At 42.4% G+C, this 23940-nt stretch overlaps 1 protein-coding gene across 2 annotated transcripts; it reads left to right on the top strand.

The window, feature by feature from the left end:
• Window positions 1–23940, top strand: ZNF207 (zinc finger protein 207). Of its 2 annotated transcripts, none has more exons than XM_085885330.1 (10): window positions 1–297; window positions 2328–2454; window positions 2643–2781; window positions 2927–3091; window positions 6142–6214; window positions 6343–6389; window positions 20978–21138; window positions 21537–21776; window positions 22308–22419; window positions 22926–23940. In XM_085885330.1, exons 1-10 carry the CDS (start codon window positions 257–259, stop codon window positions 23078–23080), a joined length of 1260 nt encoding a protein of 419 aa, XP_085741456.1. In that variant the 5' UTR covers window positions 1–256; the 3' UTR covers window positions 23081–23940. The 2 variants fall into 2 exon arrangements, with proteins under 2 accessions (XP_085741456.1, XP_085741465.1); XM_085885339.1 differs by having other exon boundaries at window positions 2927–3061.

Genomic DNA, 23940 nt, shown 5'->3' on the forward strand with positions numbered 1-23940 from the left:
ACGTTCAAGTTAAACAAACCTTTTATTGAGTGACCGATTCGTGGAAACACGCATCGCCGATCAAAAACTAAGACGATTACAAATCCAGGAAGGAAACGATTCGCTAAATGATCAAGGCGACATCCTTTCTTGGCCGCCATTAGTTAGGCTCACTGTTACTTGTCTTTGCCGAATTTTACCCGAAAACTGACACGGCTTTGACTTGTGCTGTTCAATCAACTGCGACAGCGACGTGTGTTTTCGAGTTTCCTTCGACATGGGCCGAAAGAAGAAGAAGCAAATGAAACCCTGGTGTTGGTATCCCACTTGAGGTAGAGTTGCTTTAGGGAAGATGAGCGATGATATTGGGGGAAGAGCAGACGTTGTTGGGAAGTTTGATGTTATAAAGTGGAAAGTCGTTGACTTTCGAGGTTTGTTGGGGGTTGTGCAAGTTGGGGGGGAAGCGCTGCTAAGGGATTGTTTTGAGGAGGGGGGAGGGTCAAGGGGGGTAAGGGGAAGGAAGTTGGAGAGTGAAGGGGTTTCAGGAAATGGAGCACGAAAAGTGTGGGAGTTTGGGGGTCCAGTCCAGTGATGTGTGGGAGTTTAGAGTTGCGGGTACAGTCCAGTGATGTGTGAGAGTTTAGAGTTGGGGGTCCAGTCCAATGATGTGTAGGAGTCGGGAGTTTGGGGGTCTCGTCCAGTGATGTGTGAGAGTTTAGAGTTGGGGGTCCAGTCCAGTGATGTGTAGGAGTCGGGAGTTTGGGGGTCTCGTCCAGTGATGTGTGAGAGTTTAGAGTTGGGGGTACAGTCCAGTGATGTGTGAGAGTTTAGAGTTGGGGGTACAGTCCAGTGATGTGTGGGAGTTTAGAGTTGGGGGTACAGTCCAGTGATGTGTGAGAGTTTAGAGTTGGGGGTCCAGTCCAATGATGTGTAGGAGTTGGGAGTTTGGGGGTCCAGTCCAGTGATGTGTGGGAGTTGGGAGTTTGGGGGTCCAGTCCAGTGATGTGTGGGAGTCGGGAGTTTGGGGGTCTCGTCCAGTGATGTGTGAGAGTTTAGAGTTGGGGGTACAGTCCAGTGATGTGTGAGAGTTTAGAGTTGGGGGTCCAGTCCAATGATGTGTAGGAGTCGGGAGTTTGGGGGTCTCGTCCAGTGATGTGTGAGAGTTTAGAGTTGGGGGTCCAGTCCAATGATGTGTAGGAGTCGGGAGTTTGGGGGTCTCGTCCAGTGATGTGTGAGAGTTTAGAGTTGGGGGTCCAGTCCAATGATGTGTAGGAGTCGGGAGTTTGGGGGTCTCGTCCAGTGATGTGTGAGAGTTTAGAGTTGGGGGTCCAGTCCAGTGATGTGTAGGAGTTGGGAGTTTGGGGGTCTCGTCCAGTGATGTGTGAGAGTTTAGAGTTTGGGGGTCCAGTCCAATGATGTGTAGGAGTTGGGAGTTTGGGGGTCCAGTCCAGTGATGTGTGAGAGTTGGGAGTTTGGGGGTCCAGTCCAGTGATGTGTAGGAGTCGGGAGTTTGGGGGTCTCGTCCAGTGATGTGTGAGAGTTTAGAGTTGGGGGTACAGTCCAGTGATGTATGGGAGTTGGGAGTTTGGGGGTCCAGTCCAGTGATGTGTGGGAGTTGGAAGTTTGGGGCTCCAGTGATGTGTGGGAGTTGGGAGTTTGGGGGTCCAGTCCAGTGATGTGTGGGAGTTGGGAGTTTGGGGGTCCAGTCCAGTGATGTGTGGGAGTTGGGAGTTTGGGGGTCCAGTCCAGTGATGTGTGGGAGTTGGAAGTTAGGGGGTCCAGTCCAGTGATGTGTGGGAGGTGGGAGTGTGGGGGCCCAGCCCAGTGATGTGTGGGAGTTGGGAGTTTGGGGGTCCAGTCCAGTGATGTGTGGGAGTTGGAAGTTTGGGCCTCCAGTGATGTGTGGGAGTTGGGAGTTTGGGGGTCCAGTGATGTGTGGGAGTTGGGAGTTTGGGGGTCCAGTCCAGTGATGTGTGGGAGTTGGAAGTTAGGGGGTCCAGTCCAGTGATGTGTGGTAGTTGGGAGTTTGGGGGGTCCAGTGATGTTTGGGGCTCCAGTGATGTGTGGTAGTTGGGAGTTTGGGGGGTCCAGTGATGTTTGGGGCTCCAGTGATGTCTGGGAGTCGGGAGGTTGGGGGTCCAGTGATGTGTGGGAGGACGGTGAAGAGAAATAGGAGGGGGAGATTTAGGTGACGTGAAGTGAAAGGGAAAATGACAGTTAAGAATGATGGGAAGTTGTGGAAGGTGAAGGGTCCACGTCCTGTTGTTAATGTGATTGTGCACCAGATGGGAAGTGTTAACTGTGAACATTGCAAAATATTTCTGGGACTACCTTGACTACCACGACAGGTACTGTAATAGGGAGTTTGATGATGAGAAGATATTGATCCAGCACCAAAAGGCAAAGCACTTTAAGTGTCATATTTGCCACAAGAAACTATACACTGGACCAGGCCTTGCCATCCATTGTATGCAGGTAATCCCAATTACTGATTGTACCATACATGCACTTTATTTCATGCAGATGGTTGCTATGTCGCATGGTATTCCAGCTGATTGACACTTCTCTTTTCTTTTCTTTTTTTTTTTAAATTCCAATCCATTGCTGATTAATAGAGAGACAATCACAGGTCGTGCTTTGTCCATGCATGTTCCTCTCTTTAGGTGCACAAAGAAACTTTACCAGGTGTTCCCAATTCGATTCCGGGAAGATTGGACATAGAGTTAGAAATTTATGGAATGGAAGGGATTCCAGAAAAAGACCTCGAGGAAAGAAGACGTATGATGGAGCATAAAACCCAAGGTTTGTCGTTTTTCCTTCACGTCCTCGATGTTCTTATGATGACGTGTCGTCTTCCGTATCCAAATACAGAGTCCCCATGTGGTGCGTGCTTCAAATGCTTTTGACGTTGTTTCACAAAATGCTTATTTTTGTAAATTCTCATTAGAATCGCAGAAGAGGAAAATGAAGAACGAGGAATCGTCTGACAGCGGTGACGATAGTTCTCAGCCGGACTTGAGCGTACCTCCGGTGGTGTCCATGCCATCCACGGTGGCGCCGGTTATTGGGTTGCTGCATCCTGGTGTGTCTGCTGTGCACGGGTCTATGCTTGGTCAGTGGTTTTTGTTGTTGTTTGCTGCAAACAGTAGTCGACCACAATTTAAATTGGGAGGGCACTCGTTGGAGCGTACACACCTCCACCAGGTTGAATAATCTACGTTTTGTATCCCACTGATAAGCCGGATCCGCATCCAGACCGTTCATCCTCGCAACACATCAAAATCGAATCGGCTTGTTCTTGTCACCGACCCATCTCGTCCGCAAAGTTTTGTAATAAATGGTCCACAAAGTTTTGAAATACCGTGCTGTATATAATTTTGGCCTCAATCTCTCAATGGTGAAGAATCGTGACAGAATTAAAAAAAAAAAAAATTCTCATATTCAGATCTTCAGCAAAATTGAATCGATTCGTCCGTATCACACACTCGACTTGTCCCGCAAATTTCGTCCAAATTCGTCCATATCTTTTTGAGATTGTATTCACAGACAAACTGGTGAAAACAATACCTCCGCCACCTCCAGGTTGTCTTCACGAGTAATTTAATATGATTAAATCGGTTATTTATTTAGCCTCACCTGTTCCCGTAGGTATACAACATGCGAGTTTGCGTGCGTGTTGTATGTACGTAGATCCACTGTAATCTATGTATCCTGTTGTGACTCTATGAAATGCTCAGTCTTGTTAGCCCGTGCACGTAACGTAAGTTGAAGAACATGGTTAAGCAATTTGTCCCGATTGTGCATGTGCAGAGAGGATTGAGATTTTTGGTTCACGAAAAAAAATAAGTGACCACTATATTCGTTATTGTTGTGTGCCTGTCCCGAGCATAGCTCCGTGGGTTTTGATCCGATCCTGATAAAATTTTGGTGGGAGGTTTATATCATGATCTCGTTGTGTTTTCCTGAGAATGGGCGTGGTGCTCCCATTATGGGCGGAGCCACGCCCAAAAAACGTGTTTTTAGGGGGTAGCCAATTTCAATTTGCATCTTCTCCTTGGGGGTTTGTCAAATGTGACGGGTTTCGGTATTTGGTTAGCCCAATGGCACCTGCATAGCCCCACGGAGCTCGATTTTTCATTTCCGTCCCAAGGTCATGAACTTAGAAAATTGCGAATTTTGACATAAAAAATTATCTTCTCCGAGGGGTTTGTTGAATCTGGCTGGGTTTCGGTATTTGCTTAGCCCAATGGCACCTGCATAGCCCCACAGAGCTCAATTTTTCATTTTCGTCCCAAGGTCAAGGCCACAAGGTCACGAACTTAGAAAATTGCGAATTTTGTTTTAAGGGGGTAGCCGATTTCAATTTGCATCTTCTCCTCGGGGGTTTGTTGAATCTGGCAGGGTTTCGGTATTTGGTTAGCCCAATGGCACCTGCATAGCCCACGGAGCTTGATTTTTCATTTTCGTCCCAAGGTCAAGGTCACAAGGTCACGAACTTAGAAAATTGCGAATTTTGACAAAAATCCATCTTCTCCGAGAGGTTTTTCGAATCTGGCAGGGGTTTCGGAATTTGGTTAGCCCAATGGCACCTGCATAGCCCCATGGAGTTCGATTTGTCATGTTCGTCACAAGGTCAAGGTCACGAACTTAGAAAATTGCAAATTTTGACATAAAAATCATATGACCACCCAAACTTTGAGAGCTAGGATGACAATATTTTTTATCCATAATCTTGACGTCATTCCCCACCTAAAGTCTTGAAACCATTTTGCTCTATCTCGAACACCTTGCCCGTGGCGCCCCCTTCAAGTTTGTTTTTACGCTGATTTCATCAAATTATGGATAATCCGAGGAGTGTGAAATGCCATATAACCTATATGGCGTTGTATTGTTCCTGGAATGTTCCAGAGGAAGTTTTGCACCAAAGGTCATAATCCTTGACCTTTGACCTTTAAAGTTCACAAAGGTCAAATATTCAAAGTTGTGGGAATCGAACCGGGTTTTTGACCTTCTTCAACGAACTAACTCCAATAAGCTATAGCACGTATCCTGTTTCCTTATTTTAATGTCCACACCATTGTTTTGGGACCTTTAAAGGTTATGCAAAGGTCAAATTTTTAAGTTGTTGAACAAAACCGGGTTTTCGACATTTTGCAGCTGATAACCCGTCACTCGTACCACATCATGTTGATCATTTTTATAACTTGGTCAAAAATTATCACATTCTCATCCTTGACTTCTGAAACAATCTACATCGTCAAATACCGCTCATGAACCATCGTCGTCTTCAGACTTGTTATTATTTTTTATTATTCTTTTTCGTTTTTCTGCCTGCCTGGCAGTCAAACAAAATTGAAAATCATTCCAAACAGGAACCTTACTGTTTTTGACGGACATCATAAAGGACACAAACAACAGGGACAAATAATTCCTTTAATGTGTTAAATAAGGTGGTGTGAAAGATGCTGCATTAACGGCAGTAAAGTTCATTGAAATTTTTTTTTTGTTTTTTTTACAGCATTTTTAATTATTTTATTTCAATTGATGTACAGGTATAACACTTGAAACGCTGTAGAACACAAATCTCCTCCTTGGCACTTTCAAAACCATTCCGTTTAGCAGTACTGAGACAAAATATGACGGCATTTTACATCGTCGTGCGTCATGACCAATCAAATTTGCTATTCGTACCTGCCGCCCCTGTCCTTGTTTGTCAAGACAGCTTGGGGTAAGGTCTTCTCTGAACGCTCCAGTATAACATCTGTATTTTGTTGAACGATTTCTTCCCCTCCCCCCCCCTTGCATCCAGTGGCTTAAAAAATTTTGAGCACTTAAATTGCATCAGATGTGGCAATAAATATGAATTGTTTCTCCCAGATTGCTGGCTCGATGACAGAAGACGCCATTTGCATTTTTGCTCCCTCCATCCCTTTCCCGTGCACGGGCAACTTGCTTATACCAACACAGAATTGTTTTATTGGCTTAATTGGCCTCATTGAGGGATCAGATGAATGCGAGTTTTAAAAATACAATTTGATCATTGCCCAAAAGGCAACTGAGTTTTTTAATGCTTCTGAGTCCCAAAGTCAGGAATAATCATAGTTAATTAATTAATTATTTTATTGATGATGTGCTGATGAACGACTTGTCTCTGATGTGCAGGGGTGCCTCGCATGATACCTGGCATGCCACCCATGATGCCAGGGCTACCACCAGGCATGGGTTTGCATCCCGGGTGAGTACGCCCCATATTTGTTCTTGCTGTGATGAATGCTATTCCTGCTTTTTATGTTTGAAGAATCTGATCACATGTGTTAAGCAAATTGCCATTCTCCTTAATAGTTGTTCTTGTTGTTTCACCAGTATGATGCAAGTGGGAATGCATCCGTCTTTGCGTCCAATGATGTCCGGTAAGAAAGCAGGATTACGAATCCTCTTTTTAAAACTATTAATTTGTTAAATTTATTGATCATCGAATATATATATATATATATATATATTTTTTTTTTCTCCTTCATTTATGATTGACAGCAGTTTTGTAGCTTTAATCTTTTTATCTATTTATTTATTTTCTCCATTTCGCATGTTGGTTTCAGCTTGTGGAAGGTCTAGAAATGCCTAGACAATTTTCTATCGGTTTTGTAGAAATCTGAATTTGTCAGGTCCCCGAGAACCATCATTGTTACCTTCGCTACCGAAGGTGAAGGAGGTTATGTTTTCACCCCTCTCTGTCTGTCTGTTTGCTTGTTTGTCTGTTTGTCTGTCTGTGTGCAGGATATCTCAAAAAGTTGTGTACGGATCTGGATGAAACTTTGTGGACAGGGTTAGTGTGTGACAAGGATGAACTTATTTGATTTTTGTGAAGATCCGGATCCGACTACTAGAATTTTTTAAGCGAGTCTTCACCATTGAGAGATCGGGCCAAAATTACATGTAGCACGATATCTCAAAAGGTTGTGGACTGATGTGGATGAAACTTGGGGGACATGTTGGGTGTGTGACCATGACAAATTGATTCAATTTTGGTGAAGATCCAAATCTGTATCTGGATACGAAAATTATTATTTTTTATTTTCAGTGATTCTTCACCATTGAGAGATCAGGCCAAAAACGAGATATAGCATGATATTTCAAAAATGTATTGGTCCCGTTATGTTATTGTGTGGTGGAGGTATGAACTTCACCGAGTGCCCTCATAGTTAAGTTTGTGTTTGTTAATTACTAAACCTGTATACTAATTGGCCTGGTGTTGGCTTAATGGTTCGGGTGGCAGGCTTTGGATCCTCGGGTCCTGAGTTCAAATCCCGCTCATCTGTTGAATTAATACCAGGTGGGGTTGACTCTGCCTGTCATCCTTCCGAGGTCGGCAAAATGAGTGCCAGCTTGCTGCTATACTGTGTCGGAGTGGCGACCCTTCCAGGATTGTGCCTAATAGCCAAGGAGACTGCCTAGGCAGCACAACACTCTGCACAGAGTATGGTCCCAATCTCCTCCCTCTCCTGTATACTAATGCCCTTGCAATTCATGTCATGTTAGAGTAATCTTATCCTTATGATAATGATTCTCCACTTTACATGTCCAAAGTCCTCCACAAGTCTGCCATTGTAAAGAATGATACAAATAACTTTGCTGTCTGGTGGCTTTCGTTTTGAGGATTATGCCATTTTAAGACTATGTGGGAGATGTGTGTTCCTCTTGCAGTCTCATACAGTGTACACACTTTCCCAAAAGTTGTACTGCATAGAGACTGCCGGAGCTGGTTTAAACACCCATGAGAGTTGAGCCTGAATGAAAAGCACGTTGGTAATTTCAGCCGCTGCACCAAGTGAACAAAAGATGGGAGTTGGACTCCGTTGAGTAAAATCACTTTTACATGACAAAGTGCTAAGTTTATTGTGTTCTCATTATAATAGCCCTGCACAGTCATCGATCAGCCCACGTTGATCGTCAGCAACTTAATGACTTTTAACCCACAGCAGTTGACATCCAGGTACCATTGACCTTTTTTGAGCATTTGCAAGAACCATATTTTTCCTCTCCCCTCCCCAACCCCTCTCCCCTCCCCAACCCCTCTCCCCCTCCCCACTCTTCCCATTTCTGCTTGTTTTCATGCACTTCGAACACTTGCATGGCTTGATGTGAACCACTCAGATAGACAGATATGAGTCCTCATAAATATCAGATGGCACTTGGAAGACTTCGTACCCAGTCTTCATCTATCTATAATTCCAGCAGTGTGTGTCTGTGTGTGTGTGTCTGCTGTTTCTCGACAACCACTGGTCCGATGTCATTGAAACTTGCCAGGTATATTGCTGGGGCCCTGTAGATGTGCCTTTTCAAGGTTTGTTATTAATCGGACAAGTGGTTCCCAAGTTATGGCCATTTATTTATCAACCAATGACAGGGCACGGTGATATGACATCACGATTGACGTCACAATTCTTCTTCTTTTTCTTTTTTCTTTTTTTTTTCTTTTTTGCACGAGTGACGTCACAATTCTTCTTCTTCATTTGATATGACGTCACAATCGACGCTGAGGACCTGAGTATGTGCCTTTTCAAGGTTTGATATCGTTCTTCTTCATCTGTTTCAGCTGTTTCCCAAAGTTTGAAAGCTGTTTTTTCCCAAGGTTTGAATTAATTGTTCAAATTATTTATTAATCCCAAGGTTTGAATTTTTCCCAAGGGAAACAGCTGTTTTCCAAGGTTTTAATGTTTTTTTCTTTGTTTTTGTGTTTTGCACGTGCGGCCACGCACGTTCGGGCATGCGAGAGCGAAGGAACAGTCTGTGAGTTTGTTTCTGGCACGCGGTTTGAAAGTTTTTTTATTGTTATTTTTTTGCACCTACGGGCAGCACTAGTACCTAATTAAATACATCAAGCATTCGAAGGCCATAAATATTGTGGAAACACCAAAGATCGCTGTTTTTCAAGTCACCGTTCAAGCAGGTGTGAAGTCATAAGGCCAGTTGACATTATACATTTTTTGGATGTGGCAAAGTGATTTCTCTTTTGAATTCTGGCTTTTTTTGGTGAAAATGACCTGGATGGATGTGAACAGACACTTGTCATCTGCTACAAAATCCAAAATCGAGCTTTGTGGGACTCTTTCGTGAAGCAGATAAAGAACTGATACTTCCCTAGCCCTTACTCGATATTGATATCCCAGAAACTATTCAACTAAATATATGCATATATGTATGTTAGTGCTGGGCCGATTAAAAAAAAAAATAATAATAACAATCATACTATAATTCACCGATTATGTCAGCTATAGACTCCGAAACGGCTGAACAGATTGTAGCCACTTTCGGCATGCGGTTGATCTTTGGTCTAATGTACATCATAGGCTATGTGAAATCGTGCCAGACGGAGAGGTTTGGGAATTTTTGGCGATTTTCTAATTTTTACATTCGTTTGCACGGCGACGTGTGACGTCACCGCTGAGGCGTAATGATGCCATGACATCATCGGTCATTCGCTAACGTCATTACGTCTGTCGTCGACAAACCGTCACCGCTGAGAGGCGTAATGCCACTCCGAGAAAACAGCGTCTACAATGTAAAACCCTCTTCTGCACGTGCTGAATACCTCAGAAGGTGAATTTGACACAAAAAAATGTAACGACAAACATTGTATCATCATCATACTTCATCTCATCTCATCTCATCCACACTATAATTCACCCATTATGTCCGCCATAGACTCCGAAATGGCTGAACGGGTCAACACTGTGTTGATGTACAGCTATTCTTACACCACCTGCGCATATTATAGGCATATTATGAAACCTCATTCTGGCTGTCTTCTTATATCGCATTTATACGTGTTTTATTATTGACAAAAAAAAAAATCCGCCATTTAATTTTTTATCATTGAACCAATCACAGCTCTCGCTTTATATTATTATATATTATGCCGGAAGTTGTAATTTATTTTAGTGACAAAATCATTGATGTTGAGAACACGCATCAATATCCATGTGAGTTTTTGAACTCTATCTCTGCATCTGGCATGCCGCCTCATAAATTACGGCTGAAAATTGGGGTACCAATTATGTTACTACGGAACTTTGACCCAAAAAACGGACATTGTAATGGAAGTCGCTATATCGTTCAGAACCTACTTCCTCGCATCATAGATGCACGACTATCTACCGGACCCCATACTGGGAATAGACTCTCTTCATCCCTCGGATACCAATAGTACCATCAGAGGACCTATTTCCATTCCAAATGCAAATAAAACAATTTCCTGTCCGTCTGTGTTTTAGTATGACCGTGAATAAGGCCCAGGGACAAACACTGAAAAAGGTTGGACTATATTTGAAAAGTGACTTTCAGCCATGGCCAGCTCTATGTCGCCATAAGTAGAGTGGGAAATAGTGGCTATATCAAAATTCATGCAAATCCTAGGGCGTCAGGAAATACTCTTATTAACAATGTAGTATACCCTGAAATCTTATTAATGATCAATCCTAAGAATAAATAGAACAACAATTGGTGGCAACACGAAATTGTTTGCATTGTTCATTTTCTGTGCTTTTTATTTCATGCGTCATAATGACCGCCCTTAGGGCGGGTGCTTGTAATAATAATAAGAAAAAGTGCAATCAGAGATTGCATACCTTCGCCAGGACTTCTTTTGTGTGGTGTGTTTTGTGTGGCATTTGTGTACTGGTGTGTTACGTAATTAATGAGAGACATCACTGGAGCTGGCAGTGATGACTGGGTACCAAGACGTCCCGCTTTGATGCAACCCCACTTTAATCGGTCACCTGACCCTGACATAACGTCCGATTATGCCACCGATGCAGATTATTTATTGGCATCCACTTATCGTAGTGACACTTTTTCATGCCTTCAAATGGCTATGACTACGGTGCATCGCCACTGCTGCCGAGGATACAGATAATGACGTGGATCCCATGCCGGATCGGTGCCGTGCCCACGATTGACGGATTAACGTTATTGAGTGGCTGTGAATCAACACATTTTAAATCACTTCTCGAATTGATGGGTTCATCGAACAGCACAGCATCCCGTTATTTTGAAACGAATGATGAGCTACCGTGTGCGGTAATCTTCATCCTAATGAAGCAGAAATTACATGGAAGGAAGCAAGTGTGCTCGTTCAATAAGTTATTGACTGATATAAAATGAAGCTTTTCGTACTTGTCTGGTCTTGTGAAAAGCAAATTTTATTCAAAATATGATAATACAGCACAGGGAGTTCCTGGGTTTCAAAGGGATTCCATTCCGAACAATAATTATTCATAGTTGCATACATCAAGTAAATTTGATTGGCCATTGACTCTGTTATCAGCGCCCGAGGAGGGGCGACTCACCCGATGGTTTCACAAGCTTAGGCCTTAGTTATTTTATAACTTGGTTTACGGATCCGCCGACGGTATATTTGCCAAAATGAAATATAAATATAAAACACATTTTTAGCTTTTTATATTTATACATTTTCCGCCGAAGGTGCAAAAGTTTCAAAACCCGAAATGTAAACGTCGGTATTTATTTTCAAAATATAATTTCGTGCGTGCGCACCAAAATGCCAAATCACCTTTTACCAAACTGCGCAGTAGAGTAGTCTACAGTCATGGCGTCTGAGCAGTGGCCAGCGTGGTTTAGATTGACTGTGGTTTCTGGGGCGAAAGTGATTGTTAAGAAGTATGTCAGCGGTATAAATTTGAGTGACTGCATTGGTGATTTAATCACGCAACATCTTGACGCCGAATATTCTGGCCGAACTATTGCATAAATTCAGTGCAGCAGCAGGGATGATTCACAGGCTACTCTTGATCGTGTCGATTTTGTTTCTGTCGAAAGTTGTACACCGCTGTTCGTATTGAAAGATTTCGGTGTCAAGTACGTCAAAGTTTCCCTGCGAGATGCTGATATTCAGCCTTCAACGGACCAGAAATCAGCCTTTGATGTGCTCATGGGGATGGGGAGACGGAACGATCAGATGCCCACTGAAAAGTAAGCGCTGGTTATGGCTCTGATTGACCGTTTTGAGTGTGTTCACTCCTAGTAGACACCTTTTTTAAATCATATCCAGCAGAAATCATATCTTTTTTTTTATCATATCCAAGGGTATGTTGACACGCTGAGTTCAATAAGGCAATAATTTGAAATGTCTGACAAATGGTATGGCCGCCATTTTGAATTCCAATATGGCCGCCAAGACGAAATGTTGAAAAACCCGGGTTCTTTGCAAAAGCAATACCAATTCAATGGATCCCTAGTTGACGAATCGTATAACAAGTCAAAGAGCTCATTTCAAAGTATATTTCGTACCAGTTGGCAGCCGATGGCAGATTTGCCATGTATGCTGACCAGGAGATATTATCTTCACTCTCAAGACCTTCCTTCTCCTACAGACTTTGTACAAACGAAAGCCACTGACTTTCTTTGTCCTGTATTCCGGAGGACACACTTGGAGTGGATGGACCTTTTGGTTTTCTTGGAATGGGATTATTAGTTGGAAATGCTTCAGGAGGCACATCACTGTAAGATGCAGGAAGGGCGGCTATGGTTTTGGAGCGCTGTTTGTTCTCATTCTCAGTGACATTCTCATGATTTCGAATGCTGCCACTTTTGTCATGTGAAACATGTGTCGGTGATAACGCGGTTCCATGAAATGAACTTTGTGCTGATGCCGATGATGGGTTGTGACCTATGTTGCCAAGGTTGCCTGTTGTGAATATTCCACTTCGCAATTTTGTTGGACACACGACACCGTCGTGTTTGTATATTTCTATGACTCTGTTGGCCTCATCTGTGGATACCTCCAGTATGCGATCATAGGAAACACACAAACCATGTTGAAAAAGAACGTCAACGAGATCCCGTTTCCTTGTTTTGCTATGAATGAGAAGACCCAGGTAAAGTGGCAGTGATGTTTCACGTTTCAAATTGTGACGTTCTGCTGTAGTTTCCAACCTTCCTCGTTTCAGTGTTGAATGTTACAAGTTGAGTTAAGGATTGCACAGAGACGCCTCCCTTGTTGTTTGCGTTCTGTTTTTGTATGTTTGTACCAGCAAGAATCATTTCCATCAACGCTGCCAATGATGGTGGTGAGTTGTATGATTCGTTAACTAGGGATCCATTGAATTGGTATTGCTTTTGCAAAATATCTTTGCGCACAATCTGGGCAGCTCTCATGAGAATGACCGCGTCGTTGTCAGAGCTTTGTCTACAAGCATGCAATAAAGCTTCACCAATGTCCTCTTTGAATGACAGTACCACTTCATGGTTGCTCTTATGTGCCTCAAGTTGCGGAAGGTGTCTGAGAAGCTTGTCCTTAAGGTGAGTTGAATTAATCCTCTTTGAGATATCGCCTCCCAGTTGTGCCAGACGTTCTGTATAAAGCTTTGTGAGATCGGCTAACTTGAAAGTGTAACTGTATTCTGTACACTTCATTTCTTCCAAATTGGATATCAATTCGGCCAAAGCTACTGATTCTGGTGGCATATTTTGACTTGAACTGGCTTCCTCATTCTTTCTTACAAATGATCTGTATCGAGTGTGGAGAACAGTCATGCACTTCTTGTGATAAACAGCATCTGATGCAGTCATATCACCTACAGACAATCTAGCCAGGAGTTTTGTATCCCTCAATTCTGTTGCCATCAATCGAACATTGGAATCTACATTTTTTTGTTGCCGCTCTGTGGACTATTTCTTCATTACTGATAATGCTATCACAAAAGAAAAATGTGCTAGCGGTACTTTGTTCAACGGATGGAGATTTGAAACTTGTTCTGAGTCTTTTCTTAACAGGTGAGTAAATTTCTTCACCAAGTTTAAGGTCTGAACTTTGCTTTCTTTCCCTTGATTCAGCCCTGGCCACACGAGAGCTGCTGCACTGCACATAACAGTTTTTGTGCCATTTGGCAGCATGCGCAGCTAGGGTTTCTGCAATACCGCAACCATCATCTAGTCGGGAAATGTTTATCCCGCAAGGCAAGGCACCTAAATCATTCAATGCCTTGAGATTTTGAGCAAGATTCTCGTAGACGTCTCGACACGACTGATTGCTGCCCTTACGTGCATCTCTTAGTGGTTCATTTTCAGAACGTTTCTGGAAAAGAGCGTAAATGTTCCAGTCTGTTGGCATTGGAATTGTTGATGATGTTTTCTTTGATTTCAACATTGGATCTGAAAGAGAAAAAAAAAAAAAAAAAAAAAATTATTGGAATGTCATGTGAATGTTCAGTTCCGGCAGAAAGTGTTAAATTTTGCTTACAGGGGTATTTTGGGGCGCTGAATTTCCCAAATTTCTACTGCCTTCGCCAAAATTACAAACCCATCAGCATATTTAAGATGCAACAATTTTCCAGTTATAATAATGCTCAAATGATTTAACATTATGACATTACCGTACAATGTGCTATTGAAGCAATGAAAACATCGATATTTGTCTTGGTGGCCATATTGGAATTTAAAATGGCAGCCATACCATTTGTCAGACATTTCAAATTATTGCATTATTGAACTCAGCATGTCAACATACCCTTGTGTACCAAATTTCAGCGCCACAGGTCATTTAAAACCCAAGATAGGGATTTTCAAAATTTCGTCTTGGCGGCCATATTGGAATTCAAGATGGCGGCCGGTCCATTGGTTAGATCTCTTGGATCCGCCAATTTTTGAAATCAGCGCCCCAAAATACCCTTGTATGCAAAATTTCACACTTTCTGCCGGAAATGAACATCTTTTTCACATATCTGGCCCACTAATAGCGAGACCCGTCATGGAGGCTCCTTGTTCATGATGAGAAAATGGTGTATTTACGAAATTACAACACATTAAATGGAATAATCTTTAAATAGTAACGTGAACTTTTCAAAACTTTAAAGCAAATGTCCGGATATATTTAAAAGTTCATGATAGACGCTCTCAAAAGGAACTCTCAATGCGAGTATGTGTACAGGTGTTTAGTATTTAAGGAGATCCGGATCCTGTATATAAAAGAGCCGCGTCCTAAAGGTTTTGTCTTCACAAGAAGAAGAAGAACGCGGAGCTCTCTTCGAGCCAGCATTCGCTACGAGAGACGCCGCTAAAAACAAGTTTTAATCCTTCTTTATTGTTTTTCACATCAGATGATACAGTGAACATGAGCATCCTGCATTTGAATGGTCTTCCATCTTCAATGTTTCCTTAGATCCTCCTGGTCCGAGATTTATATTTATTTTCCCCCCACCTACCCTTGTCTTTTCCATGGAACAAACGAAAAAAAATCATAAAAATATATAATTTCTAAAAATTGAAATTATATTTCGACCTACCGACCCTACATTTTAGCTGAAGAACTGCGTAAACCAAGTTATAAAATAAAGGCCTCAGTGGGATATTTACCAAAATGATGAAAATGCCACGTTTAAGAGTTTTCATATTTAAAGTCAACAGCTCAGATTCATTTTTATAAAGATGAGTTTATTTGCCTTGTCAAATGAAAGATGGCTTATTTTGCTATCATATGCTGCAAAAGCAGCACTGAACAATCTCTCGCTCGGCATGTTGGTGTGAAGGGGCGACAAGAATTTCCGTACGAGACGTGTGAGTTTTGGGAATCTTGCGGCATTACATTTCCATCAGTCAAGTGGATATCATTTCGGCGATGGATCGTCAATTCGCTGAGGTAGATTTGAAGCTCATTGTGATTTCCTGATGCATTTGCGCTGGACATCTGCAATCTCATCAAAGCAGCTCCACTTGTCTCTTTCGCTCGGGGGGGGGGGGGGGCAGAATACTGTCAGTCCGCCTTTTGAAATGCGAAAAGTCAAACTGATGCTCTGATATATGCATGTAATGTATGATGTCAAAACTTATTTCGCCAGAAAGTAGGGTACAGTATGAGATATGGTGTTTTCCTTTATCCTCACGGCTGTTTTGAAAGCTAATGGTGAATTTATATGAAGCGGGTATGCTTTCGAAAGTTATATTGTTTCTCTGTGAGTTTCAAAGCAAAATATATTTTATAACACCTGATTTCCTAGCCGTTTGCCATGTTGATGTTTTCCAAATTACCGAGTCAAATATTTTTTTCCCCACCTGGCAGGATGATTGGCAGCTGTTTATAAAGAATAATGTTTTTGCAAATCTTGAAATGTTTATAAAATTTGTTTATTCAAATTCCCCAAAAACAAAGGTGAAAACTACTCAAGATTTTTGGGTTGTATACAGTATGGACTGCAGTCAGTAATCACATCGACTCCAATCTGCTGATTACTGAAATATTGCCGATATCAGCCGTGTGTGTGTGTGTGTGTGTGTGTGTGTGTGTGTGTGTGTGTGTGTGTGTGTGTGTGTGTGTGTGTGTGTGTGTGTGTGTGTGTGTGTGTGTGTGTGTTTTGTTCATAAAGCACTGCATATTCTTTCTGCTCACTCGTGTATATGTATATATATATATGTATATACATACATATATATATGTATATACATACATATATATATATATATATATATATATATATATGTATATACATACATATATATATATATATATATATATATATATATATATATATATATATATGTACATACATACATATATATATATATATATATATATATATATATATATATATATATATATATATGAATATACATACATATATATATATATATATATATATATATATATATATATATATATATATATATATATATATATATATATATATATATATATATATATATATATATACATACATACATGTTGCAGTTCTGGAAGCTCCAAGGCAATGGCATCCATCATACAGTGGTCTCCAGACAGTTATTTCATTAATATACGTACAGTTAGACCTTTCCCTCACGTCTAATGGGATGAAGTACTTTGTGTGGATCTCAGAGTTAGCTATGATTATATCTCTAACTTCATTCCTCCTCTTTTCCTCTTATTCCTGAAATATATCAAAGCAGGCACTGCACTCAGACAGCCGCTTATAAAAACTGCAGCCGCACCCTACACGATAGAATGCGTCTTCGCTAAGGCCAACCAAAGAAGCAAACAAGAAGCAACCTCCACCCACTGTTCAGGACGCACGCGGCACGTTCTTTTCAACCCATTTCTGCATCGAATAATTATATCCAATCCTTTCCTTCAATTCATGACACAGATCAGGGCTGGCACCACACACACCACCGCCTGTGATAAATAACCGCATGCTCAATGGCGGGCGAATCGCTCACCAGCACGGCCACAAATGTCTCCGGCAGATGGCAGACATCCTCCCGCACCTCCGCCTGGATACAGCTGCTACCAAGTAGAGGCGTGCTGTACGGCCCAAATCGCTCAGGCCGCATGGTGTATGGACAAAGCAAGGCGATTCATATCGCGCGGTTCGGAGCGAGACGATTCCGCAGCAAGGACGTGTCTTGCCAGATGTAAAGTAAGGCTGCTTCCGGCCATGACATTCAGGTCAAGTGGTGGCCGGGGCCCAATGGGAGTGCCCGATTCGGGTGACGACTCGTAGCTTTGGAGCGGTGCCCCGCCCTGCACCACAGGGACTCTAAAGGACGGATCGAGAAGCCGTCCAGAGTCATGTCATGGTCATCCTCATCTTCCTTGCCTAGCTGTGAATCGGTCTCTACATATGCCTGCTGCCCCGTCATCTTCTTCACACACTCGTTGCCTTCTCCACCCACCCGCCTGACTCCGCCTGCTGCTGGCACTCTGCCCATTCGCTCTTGACTCTGCCTTTTACACCCACTCGCCACTGGCTCCACCCAAAGTCCCTCCCTCACGCCTGACCGTCGCGCCCCTTCTCTGGATTGGCGCAGACGCTCTGCTGCACTGTAGCGAAGCAGGATGCACGCCAACTATCAAGGAGGGATCGTTCAGTGGAGCATTCCCCCAAAACGTACTGGGTGGCACGGTCAGTCAATCGTGCAAGGTATTACGAGACCGTTGGCCTCATCTCCTTTTCTTTTTGCTCATTATCTCTTCTTCATTGGTGTGTGTGTGTGTGTGTGTGTGTGTGTGTGTGTGTGTGTGTGTGCGTGCGTGCGTGCGTGCGTGCGTGCGTGCGTGCGTGCGTGCGTGCGTGCGTGCGTGCGTGCGTGCGTGCTTACATATGGGGTTTCAGAATATGGAATGGAGTCCTGCTAGGGTATTAAAAAAAACTATGCCTCCAGCATTATTCTTAGTATGCATGCAAAATGTCTATCCAGAGTATAGATTTACCTTAAACAATTCCAAGACTGACACACCACGTCTGTTTATTTATTTATTTATTTATTTATCCATTTACCGTAAACTATTCCAGAACCGACACACCACATGCAGTTATTAATTTATTTACCGTAAACGATTCCACGACCGACACACCACGCCCACTTATTTATTTATTTACAATAAATGATTCTTGGACCAACACACCACCTCCAATTATTCATTTATTTACCACAGCTATTCCAGGACTGACACTTTCGACACTTATTTAGTCCAGACGATATCAGATCCTAACAAGCGAAATAATATTTTGATTATATACTTTAATTAGTCCGTGAGAGTAGATCATGGAAAATAGTCTCATAATGCATGAAATCGCTCCAAGCTCCAAATTTGAAAAAAACTTATCGTATAGTTATAAAAGCGATGTACACAACGATTCATAGCTATGATGAACAGGCATTCGATATGAGTGAGGAAAGTGAACAATAAACTTTATCGTTAAGAAATTGTTGCGGCCTGTTCCAAGTCAAGACATAGTATGAGCAGGCCAAAAAATATGGCAGCTTCAGACCCCAGCGAGGTTACCCAGTGTCGAAGAATTCTCCAAGTCATCTGAAAAATTAGAACATTTATTCAACAAACAAACACTTTAACATGTGCATAGGAGATTCTGGACATACAGACTCGTTCCAGATCTTTCAAATACATGGAGAATCTTAGTTCCTTATCTAGTGTTCAGTAAGACTCAGTTTTTTTTAAATCATTTTCGAGCACTTGTGCCAGCTTGTCTGGTCTTGACATCTTCCAGGTGAAGCTTATCTTCGGTCTCCTCAGACAGCCTCAGCCTGACCTGGTTGAATGGTTGTAACATATATTTTAAATCCAGACATGTTAATGCTCTTTCCCAGCACCGAAAACGCACAGAATGCTTGAATGATGTCAAATGCCAACTCTAATGGACATTAAAGATAAGTTTCTATCGTATGTAGGTTAAAAGTCAGTCTGCTTCTCCCAGACTGGGAAGATATATTATCTTGAAGCGACTAGAGCTTAGTGAATACATCTGGACACCTTCTTAAATCCACATTCCAACTTGTTGGTGTCTTTTTTTTTTTTTAAATAAAAAATTCCTATGGATAGCCTTAAAATGATAGGCAATTCTTCTTACTGAATTCTTCAACACCAGGAAACACCTAAAGACCCCAGACAGCGAGGTGGCCAAGGGTCGCCTGATGAAGGATATAATTAAATAAGGCCGTTAATTATCTTCAAAAGGGGTGTTTTAATGAACCCAAACACCCAATTTTCACTCTTGCACTTCCTTGGAGTTTTCATAGTATGTGTGCAAAGTTTCAGGCTGCTAGGTTTTTACAGTTTTGGAGTTATGGAGGACACGGACGCACGCACACACGCACACACGCACACACACACACATAGCCTTTTATTGGTATAGATAGAAACAAATCATCATCTGTTATATTACTCTGTTTCACTCATGGGATGTTCTCTGTGGCGGCATCTCGCACAGGCTGCCCTGCCAAGCTCACAATTCTGGCACCCAGCAACCAGACTCAAAATGTCTATCCACAGGCACTGCAGTCATTATTATTGTGCAGTGTTGCCTTATTGTATCATTATTGCCTGTTTTGCCTGTTATTTTATATTATAGATTTATATATTGTATTATTCCTGACATTATTATTATTATTATTATTACAGTATTGCCTGCTAAATTATATGTGATTAATTAATTGGAATTATACATAGTACCTGGCTCTTTTTTTCTGAACTCGAAATTCCTTCCGCACAAGGTGCGTGTACCTCTGCTCGTGTTAAATAAAGGACAATACAACTGCACACGAGTTAACACATTTAGTTTTACCCCTATACCTTTGTGCCATTTTTAGCTTGCCTGTTCAAAGAACAGAGAGCTATAGCGATACCCCCGGCATGAGCGTCAGCGTGAGCGTGAAAATGTTAAAGTTTTTGGTGCAAGTTATTTTTTCTTTTCTAATGTTTTTATCGACCACACTTTTTTACGCCATATATATATATATATATATATATATATATATATATATATATATATATATATATATATATATATATATATCGGGCGTATTATGTGATACCGTCCGTCCGTCTGTCCGTCCGTCCGTCCGTCCATCTGTTCCTGTCCGCACTCTAACTCCCAAAGTTTTCAACTTTCACGTTTCATATTTGGTACATAGGTACAGACTGTGGAGACGGTGTATCGTGACATACGTTCGTCATCTAAAGTGGTTGCCATGGCAACCAGGATGCTGTTTTCCATCCGTTCCTGTCCGCACTCGAACTCCCAAAGTTTTCAACTTTTACGTTTCATATTTGGTACATAGGTACAGACTGTGGAGACGGTGTGTCGTGACATACGTTCATCATCTAAAGTGGTTGCTGTTTTCCATGTAGTAGCACAATTGTGTATATACCTTCTTGTTCGGGAATATATTGTGCTCACTTGCGCTCTTGTTACTGATTACAATATACAAATACATATATTGCTTTAAAATTATTTGGATCAGACTTCACTGCAATGCTTTATAAAAATATTAATTACTAGACGAGTCTTTTAAAAACGATAAATGTATAAACAGGTGAGCATTGGGTGGCTTTGGCACCAACTCTGGTTTATTTTTATTTTTGCTCATGACTCCTTCCTCATTGTTGTTTCCAATTTTGAAAAGTAAACAGATGAATGTGACATTTCATTGTGAAATCTCAATCGGTATCTGTCATCTATTTTGAATATTGGTCCTCATCCGTCCCTAGGAATTCCAATCACCAGACCTCATCCTGGGATGCCTGGGATGCTTGGGATGCCGACAATGCCTCAGCACCCAAGTATTCCTGGCCAGGGAGTAATTTCCCATCGTTCACCATCCTCTGTACTGCAGCCCCTCACCAAACCGCTCTTCCCCAGTGCTGCACAGGTAAGTAATCTGACTGCTGTTGGGAATAAGTGGCATGCTGTGCCGGAATGGTCTCATCTGAAAATTGTAATTTAATTTGCCTTTCCGGGAGGTGCCCCCATTCTTTCCATGATAACGTTCAAAGAAAGACCTTGTTATCCGGTATTAGATGTGGAATGTTGGTTTGGACTGCTCTTAATCGTGGATGTGTGTTGTTTGCTTCGGAAATTAAAATGTGTGTTTGTGTTTGTGATTCTTTTAGGTTTTGGTGGCATCTCGTTTGTATCAGCCTACCCATCTACTTTGAGTAAAACCTTTGCTTTCCTTGGCTGGCACATAGCTTTTTGCCTTGAAGAGATGTTGCTCTAACGACCTCCCTGTCCAACCTTTATGCTTATGGGTTTTTTTGTCACCTCCAGGCCCAACAGGTGTGTTCAGGGCCTGTTGGTGCTGACTTCAAACCTCTGAGTAATGCTGCCACTTCACCCAGGGATTCTCCGAAGCCCCCTCTTGCAACTTATGCACAGGGGCCTGGGGCTCAGGCCTCAGTTGTCGGGAGTCCTCCTGGCGGGCTTCCTCTGTCATCTAGTAAGCCTGCGCCACTGCTCGCTTCCAGTGCCACCAGTAAGTTAATCCACCCGGACGAGGACATCTCACTGGTAAGTTTGAACGCTGTGCCTCCTTGCCGCGAACAACTCGTGACTATATGCTTCTTTCCACAATGTTGCTGGTAACCCTGCAAAGCCTGTTTTTATTGGAGGGAACAGTTGCAAAAATTGTCCATTATGTTTTTGGTTTACGGTTGACGAAATTATGTGGTAACCAAGCAATGAATTTATTACTAAATTTCCTGGTAATCAAATAATTTGTCTTGAGTATTACAAAGGGCAACTCTGTTTTGGCTCGTCATGATGTTCCAGGCTTTGCAGAGCCCAGGTATGGATGAAGACTATTTGTTTCAACCTGAGTTTAAGGTCATGATATATTTATTTATATATATATATATTGCCATCATATGCAGTGACTTTAACTTTTCAAGCAGTTAGTCAAGGAACAAAACACTTTGTGTACTGGTTTTAAATAAAGCAGGCAAGTCTTTCCTTTCCTCTGCATCACCCCTGCTACAAAACTTATGCTTATACACGACAGTCGGCCATTCTGCAGTCCCTTGGTTTTGCTCACCCTCGCAGGAAGAGAAGCGGGCTCAGTTGCCTAAGTATCAACCGCGTCCGGCGGTGCCAGCACGAAACTCTATGCCACTGATGCCAGGGCAGCCTGGCATGGTGCACCCACATCCTCAAGGTACGTTTTCGTCGTCCAAGCCAAGTACAGCTTCCCTGCGTGCCAGGCTATGCTCACCTCGCAGGTTTGCTCAAGGTTTGTCGACATATGAACAGTCTTTGTCAGAAGTGGGGATGGGTTAAATGGGAATGAATGTTCAGGGGACGATTTTGGCAGACGACGTGTGTGTGTGTGTGTGTGTGTGTGTGTGTGTGTGTGTGTGTGTGTGTGTGTGTGTGTGTGTGTGTGTGTGTGCGTGTGTGTGTGTGTGTGTGTGTGTGTGTGTGTGTGTGTGTGTGTGTGTGTGTGTGTGTGTGTGTGTGTGTGTGTGTGTGTGTATAATATCAGTCTTGCGTACTATTCTTTCTTGCCATTTGAGTGTAGGTGGTGTGGAATAGGAGAGGAATGGAGAGATGCTAGATATTTGCTGAGTTATTTTTATGTTTTTGCTCTGAATTCTAAGAAATGCCTGCTTATCCATCTACTTTACTCCCAAAACATCCCGCTGCTCATTCATGCCTTCCCAGGTCAGTACGCGCCCATGCAAGGTTTCCCTACAGGGCCGATGCCTTCCTATCCCCGTGGACCTTCTGTCATGCCTCATTACCAGGCAGGGCCGCAGCGGCACCCCATGCCAGGCTTGCATCCATCCCCTGTCGGCCAGGCTCACAGTCGCTACTGAAACATAGGGAAAGGGGGAGTAGGAGTGTGGATTGGTGGTAGGAGGATACAACTGCTGTATGCTGCGATGTTAAGAGCTAGTTTTCTTCCCAGAAATTTTAAATCCCGAAAGTACCATGCCCACCCCTACCCCTGTCCCCTCCCAAAAGCTCTTGCACAATGGCATACTGGATGCATGATGGCATTGGGTAGTTTGTGCATTTACTGGATTCAACAACCCACTTCCAAACTGGTCCCCTTCAAATCAGGATGCAGCCCTTTTGTACACAATTCTTTCCGAACTCCTTTTTCAGTAAATTTCAGCATCTTTAACGGATTGTTTCGAGAGCTGCTACCGATGTGCATTGCCTTCAAAGTTTTTGTATTTGTTTTTTGTTTTCCATCCATCCCTCGTCTCCCTCCCCCTCTCCCCCGACCCTGACTTAAAGTTAAAGCGAGGAGTCTGCAGCTTTCAAGGTTTTAAACGGTGAGCGCCCTATTTCCCCACAGGCAAGTCTCGTCGTTCTGTTGTTTATTCATATTAAATTTCAAGGCCTTTCGCAGCGTCTCAGGGCGCTGCTGGACTTAGCGTCCCCAAACTGTTTGGTGAAAGGTCCTTGTTTGAATTCTGCCATATATGCTGGTGTGATCATCCTCAATCGGCGATATCTGAATACAATCGGCAGTTGTTTTTTTTGTTTGTTTGTTTGTTTTTTTTAATGCCTTTTTTATTTTAATTTTTACATGTGCGTTCTGTAGATATTTTCATTTCTTTTTTGTCGGTGCTTGTGGATAGCTATGGGGTTGGCAATATTTTCAATTCAGTTGTTTATTTTGATTTTGTTTCCATCTGAAGTGAATAAAACGACATGCCTGGAAGAA

Source organism: Eptatretus burgeri, chromosome 1 (genome assembly GCF_056783735.1).
Source record: "Eptatretus burgeri isolate ZD-2024b chromosome 1, Ebu_testis_v1, whole genome shotgun sequence".
Lineage (NCBI taxonomy): Eukaryota > Metazoa > Chordata > Myxini > Myxiniformes > Myxinidae > Eptatretus > Eptatretus burgeri.

Coding starts and splice junctions, on each gene's coding strand:
- ZNF207 (XM_085885330.1), top strand. CDS start 257: ATGGGCCGAAAGAAGAAGAAGCAAATGAAACCCTGGTGTTG. Junction 298..2,327: donor CAAATGAAACCCTGGTGTTG/GTATCCCACTTG, acceptor CTACCACGACAG/GTACTGTAATAGGGAGTTTG. Junction 22,420..22,925: donor GGTGCACCCACATCCTCAAG/GTACGTTTTCGT, acceptor ATGCCTTCCCAG/GTCAGTACGCGCCCATGCAA.